Consider the following 26017-nt stretch of genomic DNA (forward strand, 5'->3'; position numbering starts at 1 on the left):
CTAATCCACTGGGCCACAACGCTCCACAACGTTTCATAATGATAATAACCATCATCATAATCATCATCATCATAACTATGATAATATAATCATCATCATCATCATTTATGAACCGCTTAAACTTGGTTTCTGGGCGCTTTACATTGCAATTATTATTTCCCCGGTCATCGGATCCTTGCATGCCCGCACACAGTGTAAGCACTTTCTCCACTCCCTGGGGAGCATTCCATTAAGAGTTCCAAGACTCAATTGCTAGACATACTATAGAAGCATCCCCATCCTACCGTATACCCATTTAACACCTGGGTGGAGAGTGGCAAGTTATGGATTGACGCCTTGCCAAAGGACGCTACACACGACCATCTGATTGCAAAGCGAGAGACAGAACCGCTACACCACGACGTTTCCACAATTTTTAAGCCCCTCACTACAGTTCTCGAAAACCCCCATTCAATATTAATTTCCAGGTTCCAAGCACCACATTAGCAGAGGGTCAACTATTTTTCTTAAGTTGATCTCTGATTTCATAACCATTTAAGTTCCTAGGTGCATGGTTTCAAATTTTGTGGCCGCTCGCCACCCTGACCATTTTCAAATTCGAGTGCCCTCCCCCCTCCCCCCGGGGGGGGGGGCACTCTAAAAACATTGGGTAGAAGTGTTCTATGAGGATTATTACGTGTTCAACCAACATCGGGCATTTCTTTATGGCATTTTTATTTATCCAGTTCGCCCATTCTATAAAGTAATCGCTGCTTAATTTTCAATTTTACTGGACAATATTCTTCCCGCACTGGGTAAAATACTGCCCCAAATTGGTTGGACACATAATTACCCTCGTGGTGTTAAAAATTTTACCCAATTGTTTTTTCAGTGGGGGATAAAGGGTCTGAGGTATTTATCGTTTTGACTTCTTAATTTGGTTAAGGGAGGGACCATGTTAAAGTGATTGGTTAACATTGGTTTGAATTTAAGAAAATCTGAGCTAGAAGGTCACACTTGTCACCTGTGTCTGTGATATGTTACAAAAATGAAGCCCTGAAAAAAATGCGTTCGAAAATAATTATTTAGTGCTTCACAAATTGAAATATAAAGTGACCGGAAACACCATCTTCATTTTATCCCATACACTTATGTGTATTATTTAGGCGTCTATAAGACGCCTATTTACAAAAACTGTGTTTGCGCTGTAGTTTTAGCTTTTCATTCTCAATAATGGTTGTTTTCAGGGTTTATTAGTTCTAATACATGCACTTGTACACATGTTTCAACTTGGTTTGAGAATTTTTTAAATCGGCTGCTCACAAAGTTAAACAATACCTTTAACATTCGATTTGTAGAGGTGTTCTACGCCCTCTCGGACTTATATAACCACCCTATTATGAACTTACTAACTTCTGTTAAAACAAAATTGTATGAAAAATGAGTTCGGATTTTACTTTTAACCCACAGTTCGCAGAGGCCATATTTTACCGAACTTTTCAGCTGGATAACAAAAAAATCCGACAGTGCACAGCTGACAGCCATTCTTCGTATTGCGACAACGCGATCATGTCTGAAGCGTTCGTTCATGACTTTTATCAATTCATAATTATAATCGTGATAATTGCTATGTATACTTGACAAAGGCACCCGTTATACATGCCAAATTTCATCATAGGTTAAAATAAGCATAGACTAATGTGACTTCTCTATAACTACCAATGTATTGGTTGAATCGTAATTAATTAAAAAAAAAAAACAGGCGATTGGCTTTGCAGTTCACCGAGTTGAACGTACTTTTCATAAAGAATTATTGATTGAATTTCAGTAACCAACAAGAAAGTGTACATTTCACTAAAAAAATTACAGAGAAACATGTTTGGTATTAATAATATATAAAGCATTTTGATTTATCTGACGCAAGGTACGAGAGCAATAGAGATAAAAATGCGTTAGTCAAGGCTGTGACGGGAATCGAACCTCGGACTTTCGTGGTGTCGTTGAGCGCCTTAGACCACTCGGCCACGGAACCTCACCCTGTAACATTTTCCTGTACCAATCGAAGTCTCACAATCGTTGTATGGCTTTGCGCACATGTCTGACAGATGAAAAGGGATGGAGACTAAGAAGAAGGAAGAAGAGAAAAAAGAGGAGGAGGAGGAAAGAGAAGAAAAAATGGAAGGAAAAATTAGGAAAGAAGGGAAGTACAAGAGAAGAGGGGGGGAGAAAGAAAGAAAGAAAGAAAGAAGGAAGGAATTAAAGTGAGGAAGGAAGGAAAAAAGAAGGAAAGAAAGAAAGAAAGAAAGAAAAAAAAGAAAGAAAGAAAAAAGAAAGAAAGAAAAGCGAGAGGGAGATAAAGAAAGAAGGAAAGAAAGAAAGAAAAAAGAGAGAAAAGGAATTAAAGGAAGGAAGGAAAAAAAGAAGGAAGGAAAGAAAGAAAGAAAGAAAGAAAGAGAGAGAGAGAGAGAGAAAGAAAGAAAGAAAGAAGATTATATATTAACTGAATTTTGGGACACTAGTATAGATCAGAAAGACAGATACCGATAATCAATTATGAATAAAGTGCATGTTACTCTTCTTTTAAATATGAACAATAGGCAACCTTTACCGTGTTTTATCACATTAATATCATTAATTTATCTTCAAGGATCTGTTACAAGTAAACACTTCCGCAGCTCCGAGATTTTAAGAGTGCAATGCAAATATCTCCACTAGAAATCATAGATAATATATATTTCTTCATTATAATAGTGACTCATATACTAGTATAGTCTTGCCCCTTAAAATCTACATCATTTGTTTTATGTTACCTTGAAAAGGACATAATATGCAGGCTCCTTGATAACTAGCCTGATATGAATTGATAAATACAAGGGCAGCGCTAAAGGACGGGAGGGGGGCTGGGAGACAGCGTGGTCCCCATCATGATTTTTTTTTCAAGCGGTAAAAAAAAGAATCTTCTTTTGTCAAACCATTCGCTCGCCATATGAACCTATTCTATATATCATTCGAACTTCATGTACATGAAATCATGTTCAATTTGATTAATTACAGTGGAAGCCTATTACCGCCTTGGTAGCCTAAAGTTTGGTCCTCCAGTAATGATTAATAGTCTGCTAGAACCAGGGGCCGATCCAGCCTTCGCAAATAGGGGGGCCCGGATTTTTTTCAGCCACATTTTCCCCGATCGGCCGCTCGAAGACGATTTCGGTGCTTTTGAAGGGATAGTCCTAATAGTCACCTTTTAGCTTTATTCTTATTAATCAACATAAATATATAATATCATGATCCTTATTTATATATTTTTTTTGTAAACCTTATAGTTTTTTTTCCTAACATTTTAACATTCTGGGCAATGTTTGTTATCGTTAAAAAAGATGTGTATGCAACTAAATAATTTCTACGAACGCGAAGCGCGAGCAAAAATGAACAGATGGAAAAGATGCCAGCATGGAGTTAGCCATGAAGAAGTTACATATTTTAAAAATCAATAATGCGAGCGCGAAGCGCGATCTGAATTTTTGACATTTTTACCCAAAGAATGGAAATTCTAAGCACTTTTTGTAACTTAAACAGTTAAAATAGACGCAAAGCTCTCCGTCTGCATGGTCTGTGTTCAGCCAAAGAACATATTATATTTGATAATACCCCATTAGAAATGGTACCTTACACCAAATTTCTTGGAATAACAGTTGACAGTAAACTTTCTTGGAAAAATCATATTGAAAATATATCCAAAATAATTTCACGAAATATTGGTATTATTAATAGGCTAAAATTTTGCATTCCCTCCACATCATTAATCATGCTCTACTCATCCTTAATCTTGCCTTATTTGAACTATGGGATTCTTATTTGGGGTGATACCCATCAATATTTATTAGATAAATTGTTGCTTTTGCAAAAGAAAGCACTTCGTATTATTCATAGTACATGTTTCCGTTCTCATACGGACCCACTTTTTCTAGAAAGTAAACTGTTGAAAGTCAAAGACCTGTATTTACTACAGTTAGGGCACTTCATGTATAGTTATAATAATAATGCACTTCCCCATATTTTTGATGCCATGTTCCCTAAAAATCAATTTTATCATAACTACCCCACGAGACACTCTGACGAACTTCACATCCCACTTTACAGAACTTTACTGGCCAAAAATACATTCCTATTCAACGGTCCTAAATTCTGGAACTCACTCGCTAATAATGTTAAAGACAGTGTCTCCTTGAATTCATTCAAACGTAAACTCAAACGTATCCTGCTTAATTCCTATAATTCTTCTCAACGGAACTAACACTTCATTATCTTGATTATAATCCTTACATTTTTCACTTTTATTTTATCTTTTTTCATCTATATTGTCCAGTCCTTTGTTATTTCACCAGATCAAGCTGGTTCATGGTCAGCCCTTTCCCATTCTTAGTTTTACTCCTTTTTAAAAACTAGTTGTCTTGTACTGTCCTGTCTCTTGTTTTGTCTTGTCTTCTACGTCTTGTCATCCCCTCTCTCTGTTTTTTCCTGTCTTGCGCAACATATCCTTTACAACGAAGACCTCTTTGTGTGAAAAGCTTTGCATTTGTTCAGTTTTTATGTTTCCGTCAATATGATTTCTTTTTCTCTTTTTCTTTCCTGTAATACATGCATGTACGCATATAGTAAGTCGACTATAATTTCTTCTTTTCCTAGGGGATCCACAATTTTACAAGCTTTGCTTTTTAGTGGATCCCCCTCATTTCCATATCCATTTATGCTCTATATTATACTGTGTTTTTTTTTACGAAGTAAGAATGCCCTTCTGTAAAATTGTATTTGATTTATATTGTTTTATATTACTTTGTATTATGTTTTGAATGGAAATGAAATAAAAGAATTGAATTGAATTGAATTGAATATTGAATCTAGTCTCACAACTTCAGACTCTATTACGCACTGCGACATTTTAATTAGAAAAAAAAGATATCATGTTATCGTACATGTATTCCACATAACATGTTTCAAGTGGATATGATATAGGCTTACTATTTCTTTTTAGCTGACAATGAATTTAAACTTTGATAATTATTCGGTTTGCCAATTCTTAAAGGGGTACTCCTGGCTGGAAATGATATATCATTTGAACAGAATGATGAAGAAAAAATCACACAAACAAAATATGAAAAATTCACATAGCTTTGAACTGTTTCGGAAAACAGTTACAAGCATGTTCTCATAGATATGCATTAAGTAAGCTGATGATATCATATCCAAATTTATTCTTTAAGATTTTATTCCATCTATGTAACATTTTATTCATTCAAACGATGCCAACAAAGATTTTTTTTAATGGATTGACAACTGATTTCATACATGTGATATTCACTGTTGCAACTAACTTTTGTTACCATGGAGCTATGTGAAAATGTTTTTTTATTATTATTATGATTTCATGTAATAACATAAGAAAACTAAAAGTCAGGGGACATGACATCATTAATCCAACTAATGAATATTCATGACAGCATGCTTAGTAATTATATAGTTTTCGTAATGCTATAGCTAAATCTTAGAACTCGAAAACCTCGTTATTTTAATTTGATACAATTTTCAGCGTTTTGCGCAGTAAATGTTACTACTTTTATTTAGCTATAATTATTTTCAGACTGGACTACACTTATAACGAAAAAAGTACTGTACTAAGAACGTTAACATTAAACTAACTAGAACCACAACCGTTGTTGGAACATGATCAAATAATTGCAAAGGAAACACAACGATACTAAGCAAATAAAATCAGAGACTAAATTGTTTGCTCTCGACATTGAAGAACATGGTCGTGCGGATTAAATAAACTAATTAAAGCTTATTCATCAAAATTAAAGATAAAGCAAACCATGTGAACCTTGATAACGACTCATGTTCAGATAAGGGATTTTGGGGGCACTACCCCCCCCCCCCCTCTCCCCATCCGAAGCTGGAAAAAATGAAAATGGGGTTAGCATAGTTTAAATGTCAATTAAAACTGAATTGAATTAAAAGTAAAAGTAAAACAATTAAGCAAATAAAAAACATGTACATCAATCGATCAATAACTGAATAAATTAGTTTGGGTGCCGTGGCCGACTGGTCTAAGGCGCCTGGCTATACATGGAAAGTCCGAAGTTCGATCCCCGGCCGCGGCACATATGCCCGTGAGCAAGGCATTTAATCTACAATGCTCTTTTATCCTGCTTTTAAATAAATGGAAATGTTATATGCATTATTGGTAACTAGGTGTATACTTAAAAAAAATAATAAAAAATAAATGAAAAGATCCACGAACAGAATCGAACTCACAAGATCAAGAATTAAAAAAAAACAAGACACAATTCATTCCTAATGAAGTTAAAAACTTCACGTCGAAATCTTCCTTTACATCGTCCTACTGTATAAGCATGAATTATATTTTTTGACTATAATATTGCATTATAGTGTATATGGTGATATGCCTTCTTCTCCTGCTCTATCTCTCTGCTTTGTTCTTTTTACCTCAATTCATCCTTACCTTCTTTCTTTCTTTCCCCTTTTACTTTCCACTTGTAGCTTTTGGTTAAATCATTTTTCTCAATTTCACACACAGTTTTCTGTTATTAGATTTATACTTGAAATTTCCATCTGTTTATGTTCAGGATTTGTATTTTAATCGATTTGTCGTATAAAATCTTAAACATCATTAAACAGCGTTGTTTGAATTATTTTTAACAGTGTCGATATCCGCAAGATGATTCAGAACAGTACACAATGAGATATTGCATGTCTCAATATTAGAGTCGAAATCCAGGGGCCGCGGAACGGTTTTCAAAGTGGGGGGGGGGGCTGACCATGCAAAAATCACAATCATATGGTCATCTTTTTATATTTTATTATTCATGTATTTATTAAAGTCAATGCATAACATATCTCCAATGTTTGGGTATAAAACAGATCAATGAAAATTAAAATATAGACACATGATTGAAATTGTTTGAAAAGGGGGGAAATAATTATAAAAACACGGTAATTTTTTACGTTTTTTCACAGGGTTTTGGGGGAAAAAAGTGGGGGCTGCAGTCCCTCCAGCCCCCGGCGGCTTCCGCGGCCCTTGAATTCTACGATGTTATACTTGAATCGGGTCAGCAGACGACCCATCGTATAAGGTGTGCGGTGGGCTTTATTTGCATAGATCGCATAATCTAATTTTTTTAATCTGTTCGTATATTTCATGTGTTTCTTGCGACTACATTCATCATAAATTGCATTTTGGGAGATATCTTTGTAGAACATGAATAAGTAGACATTGTTTGCCTGTATGGCAAACAATGTCTATTTCTATGTAATACTATGTCTATTTCGAACAATAAATTATGTATTTTTTCATTTTCATTTTTTCATAATAAGTTGAACTTTTCTATATTTATGAAATATTAATGAAATATTCAGTCGACATCATCATTTATCAATTTTCCAAACAATTCAATTTTTTAAATAAGAGCACATACTTTAATAAGGGGACAAGTGCCCGTTTTCACTGAACCGGTTACAATAACGAATTGTATAAAGCTACTTATCAAATCATTCAATTTTACCATGTTATATAAATTGTGGATTTGTTATTTGTCTTTGTGAAACAATCCCGGAACTTCCGTGTTTCCTGAAACCACAACTCCCTGCTGTAAGACCATATATTCCCACCATAGAGAGATATATAGTGCGTCCCACAAAACAAAACAGTTTTCATAAATAGATTTCACAATTATAAAATACGTTGTTTTTATGAATTTGATACGTATGTAGGCTTATGGTACGAATAGAATCTCATCTCAAATTTGAGACCAACAGCTCAGCAAATCATTCACACATGGCAGATCTAGATTACAAACAAATATTGAGGCCTATCAGAAACGGTTTGCGCAGAAACTCACATGTTAATCTGAATCCACTCTCATTTCACACAGTAAAAACAAATAACGCTGTTTACTATATGAACCTTACATAAATTGTTTAAACAGTTTAAACAACTGTTTAAATTTTAAGCAACCAATTTTCAAAATCTAATTTTCAATAAATTAAACATGAATGTTTAAACGGTTAAACAAATACTGTAAGCGTTGTATAAAATCTTAAACTACGTTTTTACTGAGCAGGGATCAAGTGTGAGAAACTTAACAAAGAATACAAAAGAAATGCTAATGAGACAATCGTCGAATAAACAAATTTTCAATGAATTACACATGATTGTTTAAACGGTTAAAAAAATACTGTAAGCGTTGTATAAAATCTTAAACAACGTTTTAACTGTGCAGGGATCAGTGAGAGAAACTTAACAAAGAATACAAAAGAAATGCTAATGAGACAATCGTCGAGTAAGCACGGTTGTTGTTTTCACGAACCAATCTTGTCCTATATTGTCTGCGCAACCTGATTTTGACATTAATATTTCAAACTCGTCTCGCTCATTAATGCGTGAAGTGTTCGTCACATATTAGGTATCAAAATGTAGAGGAATAGTTTTTTGCTGATTATGGTATAAATAAAATATCATAATTAATTTACCTTTGAAGAAAAAATGTGGGAATCCCGGTTTCCTTTTTTTTCTGGGACGCACTGTATAGGCCTATTTGTCATAATTTAATTATAACAAACAACCCCCACACGTGATTGTCATTATTGTTCAACATACACCCAATGAGTCGTGATCATTGAACTGTAATCTGTAGACCTCCCTAATGAATAGCATTCAAACGAATTGTATCTATATAGTGTTTCGGTGTTATTATGGTTAGTGTGCATCTAGCGTCCACAACAGTTACAGATCAAACTGGATTTTAGACTGACTGAAAATGGCGTTATTAGTCCCACATGTGTTGTTTTCGTGTATGGTCTTGATATTGGGGTTGTCGGCGTCTGTTGACAGTGTTGATTATTTCAGGAGACGTCCACCCCGGGGACGTCCACCATGCCACTGTTCTGATGCGACATTGTGTGATCCTATAAAAACTACTCCGAAGAAAGAGGTAAAGTTTTAGCTACGTAGGACGATTTGTTAACATATGAGAGTGAATGTAGTAAAATGGAAGCTTAAATGTGCCACCAGGATCTTTAGATGATCATCTTGTTTCTGTCTGTATAGGCCTACATCCTTTAAAAATGACCCGATGACGAGATTTTGGATCTTGTCATGTGTACATCGTTTTAGAATGTGTCGACAAGATCTCGGATCTCGTCCTGTTTACATCCTGCAGGAGAGAAGACTGAGAAGATATCGGATCCATGATTGTGTCGATCATCCGATCATCTCTTCTAAAACATGTAGACATGACGAGATAAGAGATCATGGTACGTCGAGATCCAAGATCTAGTCATCTCACCATATCTCAAACAGGACGTGACGAGATCCGAGACCTTGGGGGTGTTTCACAAAGATTTAAGTATGACTTAGAGTCGCACTTAAATGCCTAGTTGCGCGAGGTATAAAAGGCTTGACCGCATTGGTCAGATCATGCAAAGAGGATGCGCACTACTGCGTATGGATCAATAAGATTGCGCGTTGCGTTTCAGATATTTCAAGTTTTGCTGAGGCCTATTTTCACAAAATGATTAAGCGCTACTCGCATCATCTGGTCAGTATTATTATTCAGAGAAGCTAAGATGTTGCAAACTCAATGTTACGAAATCAATGTAATTGTAATTGTGACCAATCACCAATTAATAAAAAGTTGACCCTTTGTCATTTTAGATTCACGTATTTTCTGTCGATGGCCCGAACTGGAAAGACTACTTTTGGGACAATATCACAACAGTTGCTGTCCAAGAAGGATTTGACCCTGAGTTGTTATGCCACGCCCATTCCAAAGGTGTTCGGGTCACTGTATGGGGTAAATACAATATTGGGTGTGGTATATGACCACGCCCATTCCAAATGTGTTTGGTTTACTGTATGGGGTAAATACAATATTGGGTGTGGTATATGACCACGCCCATTCCAAATGTGTTTGGTTTACTGTATGGGGTAAATACAATATTGGGTGTGGTAAGAATGACCACGCCCATTCCGAAAGTGTTTGGTTTACTGTATGGGGTAAATACAATATTGGGTGTGGTATATGACCACGCCCATTCCAAATGTGTTTGGTTTACTGTATGGGGTAAATACAATATTGGGTGTGGTAAGAATGACCACGCCCATTCCGAAAGTGTTTGGTTTACTGTATGGGGTAAATACAATATTGGGTGTGGTATATGACCACGCCCATTCCAAATGTGTTTGGTTTACTGTATGGGGTAAATACAATATTGGGTGTGGTATATGACCACGCCCATTCCGAAAGTGTTTGGTTTACTGTATGGGGTAAATACAATATTGGGTGTGGTAAGAATGACCACGCCCATTCCGAAAGTGTTTGGTTTACTGTATGGGGTAAATACAATATTGGGTGTGGTATATGACCACGTACTTTCCAAATGTGTTTGGTTTACTGTATGGGGTAAATACAATATTGGATGTGGTAAGACTGACCACGCCCATTCCGAATGTGCTTGGTTTACTGTATGGGTTAGAGACTATGTTGGGTGAGGAAAGAAGGACTCCAGCTATTTTGATGGTGTTCTAACTCTGTATGGGGTAAATACTATATTGGGTGTGGTAAGAATGACCACGCCCATTCCAAATGTGTTTGGTTTACTGTATGGGGTAAATACAATATTGGGTGTGGTAAGAATGACCACGCCCATTCCGAAAGTGTTTGGTTTACTGTATGGGGTAAATACAATATTGGATGTGGTAAGACTGACCACGCCCATTCCGAATGTGCTTGGTTTACTGTATGGGTTAGAGACTATGTTGGGTGAGGAAAGAAGGACTCCAGCTATTTTGATGGTGTTCTAACTCTGTATGGAGTAAATACTATTTGGGTGTGGTAAGAATGACCAAGCCCATTTTAAGGAAGTTCTTGCACTATATGGGGTAAATACTATATGTTGGGTGTGGTTAGAATGACCAAGCCCATTTTAAGGAAGTTCTTACACTGTATGGGGTAAATACTATATGTTGGGTGTAGTTAGAATGACCACGCCCATTTTAAGGATGTTCTTACAATGTATGGGGTAAATACTATGTTAGGTATAAGTGATGACTACGCCCATTTTGAGGGTGTTCAGATCACTGTATGGGGTAAATACGATGTTGGATGAGGCAAGAATGACCAACGTCCATTTTAACGTTGTTCTAACACTGCATGATTGGGGTAAATACTAGTTGGATGTGGTAAGAATAACCACACCCAATTTTCGGGTGTTCGGATCACTGTAGTGGTAAATATAATAATAATATACTATATTCATATAGCGCAGAAACTATATGCGTATATTCTACTACGCTGCAATTAAGAGTTAGTGAAATGCTTGCGAATAGATTTAGAAAAGGGGGAAAAGAAATTGAACAGATGGGTTTTTATTATAAGTTTGAACGTTTCTACTGATGGACATGATCTTATTACATATGGCAAACCATTCCATAATTTTGGGGCTGCACAGGCAAAAGCACCATCTCCCCAAGTTATCTAAATATAATATTGGGTGTGGCAAGAATGACCACGCCCATTCTCAGGCAGTATGGATCGCTGAAAGTGGGTAATATCATATTGGGGCTACACACTTACGGATGCACTGGTAAATACAGCCTACCATATCTTTAGCCAATAATTAACAATGATTAACTCTTCGTGGTAACTCTGCACATGCTCAGCTACGAATGTAATTTGCAATATATTTTTTTTCATGACTTAATTACAACTTATTCCGGGTTTTTTTCGTTAACATTAATCCCACGTAGGATACTTTTCCGTGCAAACCCTTTTCAACGAGAGCGCCCGCAATCGGTGGGTCGAGGATACCGTGAACTACGCAGTGAATAATTTCATCGATGGGTACAATATCGACTTTGAATTCCCATTGCTGACGTCACAGGCACCTGTCCTGACTGCAATGATCAAACAGACCAAAGACGCCTTCAAGAAAGCTTTGCCATACTCAGTAGTAAGTCATTCCGACCATCATGGACATATGCTACCATTGACCCTCATCTTTTGGCTCGTTTCGAATCATGAGCTGGCCACAGGATGGCATCTGGGTAGTTTAATAGTAATAATAATAATAATAATAATAATATAGGGTATTTATATTGCGCACATATCCACCTTGTTAGGTGCTCAAGGTGCTCCTATATTACCCGGCTACGCTAGGCGTTCATAGCGCACACAGCTTTTTAAGGAATTACTTCCTACCGGTACCCATTTACCTCACCTGGGTTGAGTGCAGCACATTGTGGATCAGTTTCTTGCTGAAGGAAATTACGCCATGGCTGGGATTCGAACCCACGACCCTCTGTTTCAAAGTCCGAAGACTAATCCACTAATCATCAAAGTAATCTGACCTACCATCCCAAAACCTACAATAAATCGCCCAATATCATGAATATGAGCATGATGAATTTCGAAGTTCTTATTGACATTGAAAGAGCAGATAACATGATTTTTAACTTGTCAAAAGTTATCAGCAATAACCCACATGAGTACATGATTGATAGTAGGAGGAGGATTTCATCAAGAGTTTCAAAGAATATAGAGAGAAGGGGTTTAAACTGTGCAAACGTCGTCTTCGGTATCGTCAATTTATCAGATCGTTGCCAACATAAACATCATAATCATCGTTACCATCATCATCTCATCATCATCATCACCTTCATTATCATCATCGTCATTATAATAATCATCATCATCATCATCATCATTATCATCATCAATCATAATTCTCCTCATTTTCATCACCATCATCATCATTATCCTCATCATCACCACCACCGTGACCACCATCATCAACAGCATCATCGTCATTATCATAATCATCATCACCACCGCCAATCATCCACAACAAACAAAAATCATTATGATCCTCCCCCTCCTCATCATCATTAATCACTTGTTTTTGTTGTTTTGTATATATTTCCTCACCTTAGGTTACGCTAGATTCGTCATACTCCTCAAACTGCACCTTGTTCGGACGGTGCTACGACTACCTCGCCATCAGCAAGATCGTCGACTACATCGTAATCATGGCGTATGACGAGTTGGACCTCGTAGGACTTAAAGGCATGGCCAATGCACCGTTGAATAGAACAAGACAAGGTGACCAGAAATATTGCATTGTAATGAATTGAGGTTGTGTGTGTGGGGGGGGGGTATTCCCAATATTGGTCAAGCTCTGTCGAGAGAGGGAGTATACGCAGAAATATTAACTTGAACGGTTCACAGAAGGCAATTAAATTGAAGAGAGAAAACAAGCAGTTTTCAGTCTTGAATAGGACTATGTTTGAGGCATCTCGACTCGGTTCCAAAACCAAACTTCTTGCCGAAAAAGAATGTTTAGACTTTACTTTTAAACACATGCATTTAATCTTCAGTTTTATTCATGAATTGGGTATGTTTGAAGCGCTAAGGACAAAGCACACAACTCCATTCCAAAACCAAACTTCTGGCCGAAATTAAGAAAGCTTACTTCTAAAGCATTCATCATTTTAGTGATGCTTTTGTTTATAAACCTATATTTTGCAGGTATTGATGACTTCCTGAGAGCCGGTGTTTCTCCCAGTAAGCTCGTTGTTGCCGTGCCCTGGTACGGGTACGACTTCACTTGTTCAGTTTTAAACGAGGTAGGTTGAAAAATAGGTTCCCCCCCCCCCCCGACTTAACACGTGACCATTTACCACCCAAACTCCTCGCCCCACCCCCTGGCCAAGTTTTCTGTGTGCAAACACAATCATGATCTCTCGAGAAAATTTGTCTGAATATGCAGCCTAACTCTCCTTGCAGCAGTAGACATGGTAGAAGGCCCCTCTCATTCAGACAACTCTATTTATTGTTAGTCTTGTGTGAAGTCCCCGTCACTTTTTATCAATGATTGAATCAGGGTCTGTCCCTTTAGACTACCTCTTCCTGCTTTCATTATACCACCCGATCCCATGTATTGTGTATCATAACAAAATACATACGGATGGAGTTACTGACCGTATTTTGTAGCAGTAAATGAAAATAGTAGAGCAAATGCGATCAGAACAAAAAAAAACAACAACGAAATATGAATGAAATTAAACATTTTTAAAAGCAGTAAAAGGTGACATCGTTTGTTTTACTGAACATCTTAGGACGATGTTTGTTACTACAAGTTGGGCGGTTGGAGGCAGCAGCAATACGGTAATATCATGAAACTCCTGGCAAACAATTCTACTACCGGTCGAAAGTGGAGCAAGGAATACGGTTCGCCGTATTTCGATTATAAGGTGAATATAGAATCATGGCGTACGCATTTTTTTTCTTCTTCGGGGGGGGGGGGGGGGGGATGCGAAAAAGCAAGGTAGCGAAAGCATGGAGCCTGGGTTTTTTCTTTTTTTTTTGCTTGAGGTTTATGTAAAGTTAAATTAAAGGTAAAGTTGAAATGTAAAGTTCAGTGAAAAATGTAAGTTTTCTCAATTTTGGCCGGGGGCAGCAGTTTTGTCCTAATTATCAGCTAGTCTCGCTAGAGCTGACGAAATATGACAAATAATTAACGTCGTTTTTTCAGAACCAAGGATTTATCTGCTGTGCTGTTTTATAGTCACCAATATTCGACAAAGACTTATATGTTGTGTATTGTCATGACGGGCATTAGACAAAATATTTTCTATGTTTTTTTTTTCGCCGAGTGAAAATTCTCTCTATAATGAATACACACAAGAAACTCCGGGGTTTCATTTCGAAGGCGTTTCGTGGAAGGCACATCGCTCCTTTATCATTTATTCATAAGCGAGGATGCTTTAAGCATCATTCACATCAAAGTGTGCACGTGCTTGAAATAAAATATATAAGAATAAAAAAAAACTATAGGCGGCCTAAAGGGAGTATATATGTTTCGCCGCAGTATTACTGTAAAATGAGACATTTCTCCCTTTTTAAAAAAATCTTTCTCTTTTTTTTCTTTAGGATATGGGTTCTGGGGAGACCCACCAGTTATGGTACGATGACCCGTCTAGTCTCGCTCTACGGTACCAATTGGCAGCTGAAAAGCAGCTCTATGGCGTGTCTGTGTATCATGCCGATACTCTGGATTACAGCACCAACAAAACGGCTGTCAATGAGACTAAAGCAATGTGGGATGCCTTTGTGAGAGAATATTAAATCGTTTCCAATTCGATTGCCATGTCGAAACGATACTGTGAATCATACATTCAAACTGTGTTTAAATATCTGCAAGAACCACCTAAACATAACGATAAAAACATGGAGGACATGTTGATCACTTTTCGATATTCAAATGAAAAAAAACGGCCGCCAATGCGACTAATGCAATGTGGGATACCTGGGCGATGTGGGCGTTGTGGCGTGCGCCTGTAATCCAAGCTGTGGGGAAGTTGCTAATAATGATGCAGAGGTTCGAGCCCTGGTCACGTCTTTTGGATGGTGACGTTAAAGGTCAGTCTCAGACGTAAATAATCATTTCTGATTGATACACATCTGACAAAATTCAAACACACACACACCTTTGTGGGAGAATATTAAGTCATTTCAAAGTCGAGCAGCAAGCCGAACCAAAGCTGTGAATTATGCATTCAAATTGTGTGATAATATCTGCAAGAGCCGCCGGAACGTAAAAAACCTAAATGGGCCCCCATGTTGGACATATTCAGTTGATTACTATTTGATATTCAAAGAGAAAACATAACAATGGATTTTAAAAAGGGAATCAAGTCTCCAACTCATTTACGTAAAGTACGATAATGTTATGTTATATAAACATTACTAATGGGCGTCTTAGCATTCATCGCCTCCCGGTGAACAGTGAAACAATTTCAAATAAGGATATATACTAACGAATATCCGTGATATGAGTTATAAACCGAATTATCCGCGGACCCAAGACCGAGTTCGTTCACGGCTTCTGGATCGTGACATCGAAAAAAGTGTGTGTTGTAAATCTTTGTGTGCACTTGACCTTTTGGAGTACTTTTAAGTGCTTCCGGTGGTATCAAGAGACCGCGTTGTTGCTCTTCCAAGTTTCTTTTTATATATATATATATGTCGATGGCTAAATCATCTGACGGTTTCTTAAAATAAATGTTTCATGAAAAGCTCCAGGGGGCATTTCACGAAACGTGCTTTTCAGTGATTATTTGTTATAAGCTTCTGAAATACCTATGCCTGATTGGCTAAGAGCACACCTCTTGTTCTCGTGACTGTTTGGTCATGCTTCTGCAATTATTCTTGTCTCGAGGTAGAAGATCTACCATGTATGAAAAGTGCAAACTATAGATGAACATTTAGTATTAGGTTGTTTTATATATGTGCTAAATCAGCGAATCTTTTCAATAAAATTACTCCATTATAAACAAAATTATACATGCCATTTGGGTTCTTATTTGTTTAATATTTCGAATGATGCATTATAGTTTCTGTCATGTTTCTCGAAATCATAATCATTATGATTCTGAACAAGAATATATATATATATATATATATATATATATGCATTGGTTAACATTTTGCTAAATTTTTCGTGAATTCTTTAGAATATTTTAAGATAAAGAAACAAAAAAGGGCATAAAATGCGAAATCCTCAGTCATTATTATGTCACCAACTTAAGACGATCGAAAGAGGGAATAGGAGTTTGCAAATCTTGAGATCGAACAACTTCCTCAGTTTCCGCCCAATGCTCTGGAGACACGTCACATAAATTGATTAATGACTGCAGGTGTATGCATTGGGTTACTACGTTCCCTTGGTAAAAACGTATATGGCAATAATTCAAGAAACTTGGGCGAACTTCTTCCTCAGTTTTGAACCAATACCCTGGGACGGGGGCCGCGGAAGCGGGGGCTGTGGGGCCACGGAGCTCCACCACTTTTGTTCCAAAACCGTGTACGAAAACGTAAAAATTACCATATGAATGTGGTTTTGTTTTGCATGGTCAACCCCCCCCCCCCCTGTTGGACACTCAGTGGGCGTGAAGTGCAGACATTCCAGATTCATTATTAATCATCGAAAGTGGCAGGTACAGCATTGTTTGATATTGACATCATGGTAATATTTAAGGAAAAGCTATTTTCTTGATCCTCACATACTTAAATCCTAAAAACTTGGTGTTTCATTAATCTTCTTTTAAACCACACTGATATCAGCATGAAATCTAAATTTTCGACTGATACCTTGATACAGCCGGTCTTTCTCACGTTTAACTTAGACCATGGTCTAACACTGTGCTAAAATTATGGGAAGCCTAGCATGTCAAAATTTTGTTTTTATTGAATGCTTCTAATGTTCACTGAGCTGCTTCCTAATTCTTTTATAGTGAAGAGAGCTATCCTATTTATTTTTCCAGAGGGTTTAAGAATGATTTGAGAGTCATATGAGCTGATTCAATGGACCTCTACTGTTAGAGATTTATGTCACAATTGGCTATCCATAGTTAAACCACAACCACGACTTCAGAATACGTACAGGCTAATTGTGTTTGGATAGGTTCAAAGATCACATCTTCAGCGGACACGCATCTCTCGTTATCTATCGATATCGAACTATTTAGTAGTAATTAGTAGACTCGCTGCCAGGCGCTGGATAAGACAGACAAATATTTAAACAATGTCAAGTGGCTCAGATCTATCCATCTTAATAGAGAATTTATGTCTTGGATCACTATTTACACTGATATAATGAAGGATAAATTTGAAGTGTTTTCCTTCAGATAGTGTCCCACACGATTCCATTTCTTTGGAGCGAGCGAATCGAGTTAGCCATTTATTTTCAATAAAATTTGTATTTATTTGGTCATAGATTTAGAAGGCAAGTTGAATGGATATCTTAGTAAAAACAATATCTTATAGTCTTTGGTAAAGACTAAATTAAGTTCGACTGTACAACCAATCATGATTTTATACAAGGAGAGATGCAAGAGTGTTTGTTTGGGGGGGTGGCAGAACAATTACCTGATGGGGTAGTCGGATTTCAGTTTGTAGGTAAACTACACAGACATCGATCTCTTTTCAACACTCTTCTTTTTCCTTCCTAATTTTTTTCATCACCCCCCCCCCCTCCTGCCACTTCTAAAAACATATAGGGGCTTTCACCCCGATCTATAATGCCGCCCATGAATAATATTTCCGTTTTTTAGATATGAAATCAATAGACCTAGACCCGTGAACATATTCAATACCAGATTGAAACTAAATACAAGTATCCGGTTGCTCTTAATTATACCAGATCCTAAAGTGATCGTAAGCATTTCTTCACCTGGTAATTAGATATATAACAATCGCAGCCTCGTGAGTAGATGGAATCGAGTTTAAAGTTGATAATCACAGTGTTTGATCTCTATTGTAGAGGTGTATGGGTTGACCTTAAGTTTGGAGCAAGGTTATCAAAGAATATACGATATTGAGATAACTAGGCATTCAGACATCGATAGAATCGCTCTCCGTGGGCTAGGTAAAGGAAGCTAGCAAATACAAAAGAGATAAAGTATCAACTCTTCAGATAATATAATTGTCAACATTTTAGCTTCGATGTCACTACAGGTGCATGTAATAGTGGAAGGACTAAGCAACAGCCACTACTACTGAGAGAGGTTTTCTGGTATTCTGGCAAGTGTGCTGTGCACGCGCGAAAGAGCTCATTTGAGATCAAGTTTGAATCCTGGAGACGATCGCCTACATCTGTACACTTTCAACTTTGGTGTTACTTATTGTGTGTAGTGCAGACTTATCGAAAACCCAAATCCAACTGAGGCCGACAATCCTGGCGTAGACAAAACTGAAATCTGTCAAGCAAAACCAAAATAAAATGAGATAAAGTGAAGACCTATCGTCGTCTTTTTGGTTTCCATTGCAGGAATCTTGACTCTTGAGAAAACAAGAACATTATAGTTTATACTGACATCGGCAACATTTTCGTGTATGCATGTCGAGTGAAGCCAAAAGAGATAACGTTTGAATTGTGTTGATCACCTCGATATGAGCTTTGAACTGTGAGATAGATCTCAACGTTCATTCGGAGAAAAAAAAGCACAAGGCTACTGTATGCAGTATCGATTTCGGATGTGAATCTGAACGTAACTGAGACCTAGAATCATAGCGCAGTACTGCCAGTGAGAACAGTTCAACCTTGTGTCTTCGTCGTTCTTGCGTCTGCATTGGTTTATCACGCGGTCGAGCGTTTCACAGGAGGTGAAGGGTTTAGGAGACGTTCTTGAAGATGACGGAGAAGATGGATATAGAGGTTGTCAGGGACTGCTTCAAGGCAGCCAAGAAAGAGGATGGGACCATCAATATTGAAGACATTATGAGGGGATACGAAGAGATTGCAAGGTAAAAATAAGGGGATCTTTCCACGAAACAATCGGCCAGTAATTTTCAAGCTATAAGCTACTGCAATCATTGCATTTGATTGGCTCAGAATAAATCAAATGAACACTTTCATTTGTTTCGTGGAAAACTCCGCAGTATTGCTGTAATGATTAGTATCATTTTATTCATTAGCTTTTGCATATTTGCGATTAGCGAAATTTGAATGATGTATTGCCGAAGTTTTCAGAACGTCTTTAAAAATAGGACTGTAGGCTTAGAGAGTGTGGTTGTAGAAATCTTGGTGAAATGATTATTTGTAGAGGTGACAGATGCCTTAGTGGTACCATGGGATGCCCCCCCCCCCTCCATAAGGTGAGTGAAAATCAACAAGAGAGAAGTGAAGAAAGACAAGTATCGAAAACATAAATGTTCTCTTTCCTATGAGAAAAATAAAGACACTCAAACTACAATGTCACCGTAACCGTAATTGCCCCTTACCATTGCAGTTCTAGGTCAACACTCGAAGTTAGTGGAAGCAAAGGGGGAATAAAATGATGAAAATGGGAAAAGCGTAAAAACGTGGTTTGGTGGGGGTCGTTTAACATTATGTAACCCTTTAGTATTAATTGAAGATCTGTGGTTAAAATCTAGTATTGGGGCCGGTTAATTCTATGTTAAACCTATTACTCGAGGATCTAGTAAAACTTATGTGTCGTTCAAGTTAATTCTATGTGACCCTTAAATATTAATAGAGGGAACAATTACACGAACTTTATTTTGTTTTCATCCCTCTTCCCCCTATCCAAGGACCATGGAATTGGGGTCTGGGGGCTTCCGCCCCGTTCAAAAAAGTCACCTTAAATATCACCATCAGAAAGTGTTTTCATGGTCAGCCCCCTCCGCGTTTAAAACAATTCTGCAGCCCCTGTTGTGGCAATATAGCATAGCGGCATCCCTGATGGTGGTGTCCCTTCCAAGAGTGGCGCTCTATGTTCACTTCAAGATATTTCAAATGCAAAATGGCACATCCATGCTCACGAGTAGGGCGATATTATGTAGGCCCAAGACATGCAAGATGCAGACAGATGCACGGCGTGTCGGATGTATAAGTCATTTCATAGTTCCATTCTGCGCATGATCAGAAGATTCTTCTCATGATCATAATAGGTCATTGGTACTAAAGTGACACGGCGGTATACTATTTAATGACATAAGCACCAACTTTGTTGTCTTGGTTATTTATTTATTCTTTTGAAGTGTGATTTTCTAGTCACCCGATCTATTCAATTTCTTCATCCTGCTATGTAAGGCAAGCTTACGTAATTGCTTTGAAATCTGCATATCATAATGAAGGAGATGAAAGGTCACTTGGCCAAAATTGCCCATGAAGTAATTACGAAATATTTTATTGACGCATAGTGTCGCAGCTGCGATGCGATTGCATCCATAAGATGCTGAACGAGTTGTGATCATGGCTAAGTGAAACGTTTTCACTTTTTTTCTCTTTGCAGACTTTACGACATGATGGGTTCTCTATTTACCTTCGTATCCAAGGACATGCGTTATCGCCTCAAAGCCTTGGAGACACACCGCTCCGATGACAGCATTTCCGCCAACTACCAAACCGTCCAAGCCGTCCTCGACTACGAAACATCGAACGGCATCAAACGGAAGTCTAAACGCGGCGGCTTGTCCGGGAACCGCGCCCTCCACGAGATGCATTTCGACATCGAATTCTTCATCGAGATGTTCATCACCTTGGCAGCGGGCAACGACGAGAGCAAATGCTCCGAGCTCTCCCGCCAGGCCTTTGACAAGACGCTCAGCAATAACGTGAACTTCGCCGTGCGCCAGGCGGCGCGTCTGGCCATGAAGTGGTTGCCGACCCGGAAGGAGTTCATTGATAGTTATCTGAAACAGGACACTGCGCAGGCGCTGGAGCTGATCGAGCCAACCACTACTATCATGAAGCAGGTTTACAACATCATGGAATCGGGGTTTAAAAAGCATAATATAAAGAATTAACACTAATAGCCTAATTGTAGAGGAGTAAAATGCTGAGAAGTAATTGTGAGTAAATTGACAAGGAAGAAATGAACTACTGTATACATGGTATAGTAGGTGTCACGGTACACCATGTATCTTTCTTGGGCAAGTAATGGTCCCGAAAGGACCATCCAAACTCTTGCCCAAGAAAGATACATGGTGTACCGTGAAATCTACTACACTATTCTTCTTCGCCATGGAAACCTTCAGATATTACTTAGTAATGAACTGTAAATTGCATGACAAACAACTAACTTAACGGCTATTTAAAGTCTACTTGAAGATTTATTGAATCCTCTAAAAGTAATGCAAATCACTTGTCCATTTCGGTTCTAAGTCACATGTATACATGCTAAACAGTTTGGTGAGATGTGAAATAAAAACGTGCTTTGGTTGTTATTATTGAAAAAATATGCAGCTCATGAAATTAATTTTTGATTTGTTGATCGCTTCCAGCTGCCCAGTCACCGTGACAGAGAAGATATGGCAATTAGCAGCTGCCAAATGAACAGGAGTGTGAACATCGTCATTGCCAATCTCGTGTTGGCTCCTTGACAAAGAAGGTACCGCAGTAGGTCAAGATGGCCACCGAATTATGTGAAGAGAATATTTCCGCTGTTGTCACTATGGACAAAACCTATACACCTCGATCTTCCTGATGCTGGTTAACATCTAGATGGCCGTTGGTTGCTGTATAGAGAAGCGTATTCCCAATCCGTCATCATCTGTGCTGAGAAGGCCCCTCTGTTGACCAGTTGGCGAACTGTTTTTAGGTTAACTCAGAGCATGCCATGAATGTCGCTGTCATACCGCATTCGTCGATCTTACCAGGCGGTGCCCTTTATCCAGGAGATATCCAACGTGACGCAAGATGGAGAGGCGTCATCTAGGTACTTTCACCCTTCTCAAGAAGTGCACCTTGACTTTCGAAAAACTTGACAATATCCAGGTGACCAAGCTTGGAAGCGCAATGTAATGGGCTAGGGACATCATCATGGTCAACATTTTCAACTTTGGCTCCTTTGCTCACGAGATACTGGACAACTTTCAGATGACCTCTGGCGGATGCGCAGTGAAGGGCAGTTATTCCTTTACTGTCACCTTTGTCAAGTTGCGCTTGTTGACAGACGAGAAGTACGACAACGTCCAGGTGGCCATTGAAAGATGCCTTCTGCAGAGGTGTAATGTCGTCTTTATCACCTTCATCCTTTTGTGCTCCTTTTAAGATGAGTAAGCGGACAACACCAAGATGACCATTGGATGCGGCTTTGTGAAGAGCTGTTTCACCAGAATCATCCACTCGTTCAAGGTCTAGTCCTTCACCAATGAAATACCTAACGACATCGAGACGACCTTTTGCAGCTGCAAAGTGAAGAGGTGTCACACCAGTCGTGCTTCCTTTCTCGGTCTCTGCTCCTGTGTCTACAAGAAACCTGGTAACTTCGGTATGGCCATTGGCTGATGCATAATGTAGCGGCGTCAAACCATCTTTGTCCACCTTGTCTAAGTGTGACCCTTTACTAACGAGATATTGAACCACGTCAAGGTACCCTTTGGATGAGGCAAAATGCAGTGGTGACATGTTTTTTATATTAACTGCATCAAGGTTGGCTCCGTTATCTACTAGGTACTTCATCACTGGAAGATCACCGCTGCATGTTGCCCTAATGAGAGGGGTTAAACCATCCCTTTTAGGTTTCTCAAGCGTTGCTCCCTTGTCAAGAAGACACTGAACGGTATCCAGGTGGGCATTGAGTGATGCATAGTAGAGAGGTGTTCGGCCATCTTTATCCTCTATCTCCAGCTTCGCCCCTTTACCAAGGAGATACTCGACAACTTTCAGGTGACCATTGCTGGATGCTTCGAGCAATGCCGTTCTTCCTTTGTCATCCACTTTCTCCAACTCTGCTCCTTTCGTCGTGAGATACTGAACAGCGTTCACGTGACCATTGGACGAAGCCTCTAGGAGAGGAGTCCGACCATGATTATCTACTGCATCTAGTTGTGCCCTCTTACTGATAAGATACCCAACCACAGCACCGCGACCATAGCAAGATGCGTAGTGAAGAGGCGTCCTCCCGTCCTTTTGTACAGCCTCAATCTCAGCTCCTTCTCTGATAAGGCAAATAGCAACATCTAGATTACCTTTAGATGCAGCGCAGTGAAGTGCCCTCACGCGATTCATATCACACTTTTCAATATCCGCGCCCTTGCTTAAGAGATACTGCACCACATCCAATTTACCACACGACGAAGCATAGTGTAGAGCTGTATTCTCGTACCTGTCTCCTTGGTCCAACTGAGCTCCTAGATTAACGAGGAATTTTGCAATATCGGTATGGCCACGCTGCGAAGCAACATGGATAAGGAATTGACCTTCTTCATTTGGTAGATGTATGCTGATTTCTCTCGTGTCAATGCCGGCTCTGCCTTCGAAGATGGCTATCAGATTGTCCAGCTTGCCAGAGCTCGCTGCAAGAAAAATACGATCCATTTTATGCTGTTTCAATTCGTTTAAAGGACATTAAAAATAGCATTTGAAGAAGAAAACCCTGGATGTTAAACTGTACTGACTCAACTCTACGAAATATTTACCGATATGTATCAACTGGTATGAGTTATCCAGATGTTTGGTTTTGGCAAGCTTATTCCTTCATATAGACAGTGTGCACAACAGTGCATGACGGTGCCAGAGTGCCATTGAAAATATACAATATAGTGGTGATCGATGTTTGAATATTTGATCAGGCACTACGCTGTCACTTTCAACAGTTCAAGGGCGGAAATCTCCCCCAAAGGTAAGGGGGACCAAAGGCTGGAAAATTTGTCAAGCAAAGAAAGAGGGGGTAATCACACAAATAGCAAGGTCATTTGACAAGCAAGCAAGCAAAAAAAGGGAGAAGAGTAATCAGCCCCAAAGTAACGTCATCTCGTACAAAATACCTGTTTTATTTCGATTTTAAATGACGTATTTATTTCCAACAAAATATAATAGGGGGTGTGTCTCCACTAACTTTTTGGTAAGGGGGACGCGTCCCCCTTGGATTTCCGCCCATGGCCTCTTTCATACCAAGAGCCAACAGGGCAAATTCGACTTTCTGTTGACACAAAGCTCCAGCCAAAAATACCCATGACACATAACTCCATACACAATGTATAAGTTATAAAATATTGTTCAAATCTGTCGCACAAAATAATTGAGTCAATATTGTACACATTTGCACTAGACAAATAGCCAGGAAGACATTTTAAGCAGTGTCGTTTAGTATTACTACAATTTCGTCACTATTATAAAGGCCTAACGAAGTGCATTTGTATCACGTCATCCACGGGGAAGTTAGGGGGTCTTAAAGGTCAAGTCCACCCAGAATTTTTTTTATTTGAATAAATAGGTAAAAATCCAATTAGCATGATGCTGAAAATTTCATTTTAATCGGAAGTAAAATAAGAAAGTTATGACATTTTGAAGTTTCGCTTATTTAAAAAAAAAAAACAGTGAGATGCACAATTTAGCCACATGCAAATGGGAGAGTCGATCATGTCCCTCACTCACAATTTCTTTTGTTGTTTATTGTTTGAATTATACAATATTTCAAGTTTTACGGATTTGAAAATAAGGACCAACTTGACTAAACCATAAAATGTTTAATGGTAGTTCCACATGTTCATTGGAAAGTAAAACTTTGTTCTTAAGAACAATGAGGAGAAAAATAGAATATTTCATACAATAAAATACAAAATAAATAGTGAGTGACGTCATCAGTCCCTCATTTGCGTACCGACCAGGATGTGCATACACTGTTTTGTGAAATGAAGCGAAACTTTAAAATCCATAACTTTCTTGTTGTACATCCGATTTTGATGAAATTTTCTTTTTAGTCAAACCAATTTTTGTTGGGGTGGACTTGTCCTTTAATACATTGTAGAAAATGAACACTTCAGTTCATTGACATCCACACCCCCCCCCAAAAAAAAGGGAGGGGGACAACACATATTCAGGGGTTCAATCATGACATTATTTATTGACATTGTAAAAGAAAATGAACACTTCGATGAACTGCAAAGACAAACCCCCCCCCCCGCCAGTCACCGAAAATGGGCGGGGCCATTTATCAGGGGGCTCCATCTCAACTTTCTTCAGAGATATTGTTCAAAATGCGTTGGTGATTATTAAAAGTCCACCCCCAACAAAAATTTGAATTGAATAAGAAGAGAAAAATCCAAAAAGCATAACACTGAAAATATCATAAAATCGGATGTAAAATGAGAAAGGTATTACATTTTAAAGTTTCGCTTAATTTTACAAAACAGTTATATGCATATCCTATAGTCGGTATGCAAATGAGAAGACTGATGACGTCACCCACTCGCTATTTCTTTTGTATTTTTCTAATTTGCTCCTCATTGTCAAGTGAAACAGCGAATGGTTCCTCCTGAACATGTGGAAGTAGCATTGTTTGATGCGTTATGGTTCAGTCAAATTGTCAAATGTGTAAAAAATGAAATATTTTTTTTAATTCAAACAATAAAAAAAGAAAAGAAATACTAGTAGTGAGTTAGGGACATCATTGACAGTCTCATTTGCATGTCACTGAGTTGTGCATATCACTGTTTTGAAAAATAAGCGAAACTTT

At 38.3% G+C, this 26017-nt stretch overlaps 2 protein-coding genes and 1 pseudogene across 2 annotated transcripts; 2 read left to right on the plus strand and 1 right to left on the minus strand.

Moving 5' to 3' along the window:
* Positions 1 to 8618: 8618 nt before the first annotated feature.
* LOC121416642 (di-N-acetylchitobiase-like) lies at positions 8619 to 15370 on the plus strand. Its single transcript, XM_041610120.1, has 7 exons — positions 8619 to 8987; positions 9710 to 9848; positions 11804 to 12006; positions 12986 to 13154; positions 13581 to 13678; positions 14171 to 14305; positions 14985 to 15370. Exons 1-7 carry the CDS (start codon positions 8814 to 8816, stop codon positions 15177 to 15179), a joined length of 1113 nt encoding a protein of 370 aa, XP_041466054.1. The 5' UTR covers positions 8619 to 8813; the 3' UTR covers positions 15180 to 15370.
* Positions 15371 to 18349: 2979 nt separating this feature from the next.
* Positions 18350 to 21500, plus strand: LOC121417464 (annotated as a pseudogene).
* A 31-nt stretch (positions 21501 to 21531) lies between these two features.
* On the minus strand, positions 21532 to 23877 carry LOC121417811 (ankyrin repeat, PH and SEC7 domain containing protein secG-like). Its single transcript, XM_041611546.1, has one exon. It carries the CDS (start codon positions 23875 to 23877, stop codon positions 22270 to 22272), a length of 1608 nt encoding a protein of 535 aa, XP_041467480.1. The 3' UTR covers positions 21532 to 22269.
* Positions 23878 to 26017: the final 2140 nt, after the last annotated feature.

Source organism: Lytechinus variegatus, chromosome 6 (assembly GCF_018143015.1).
Source record: "Lytechinus variegatus isolate NC3 chromosome 6, Lvar_3.0, whole genome shotgun sequence".
NCBI lineage: Eukaryota > Metazoa > Echinodermata > Echinoidea > Temnopleuroida > Toxopneustidae > Lytechinus > Lytechinus variegatus.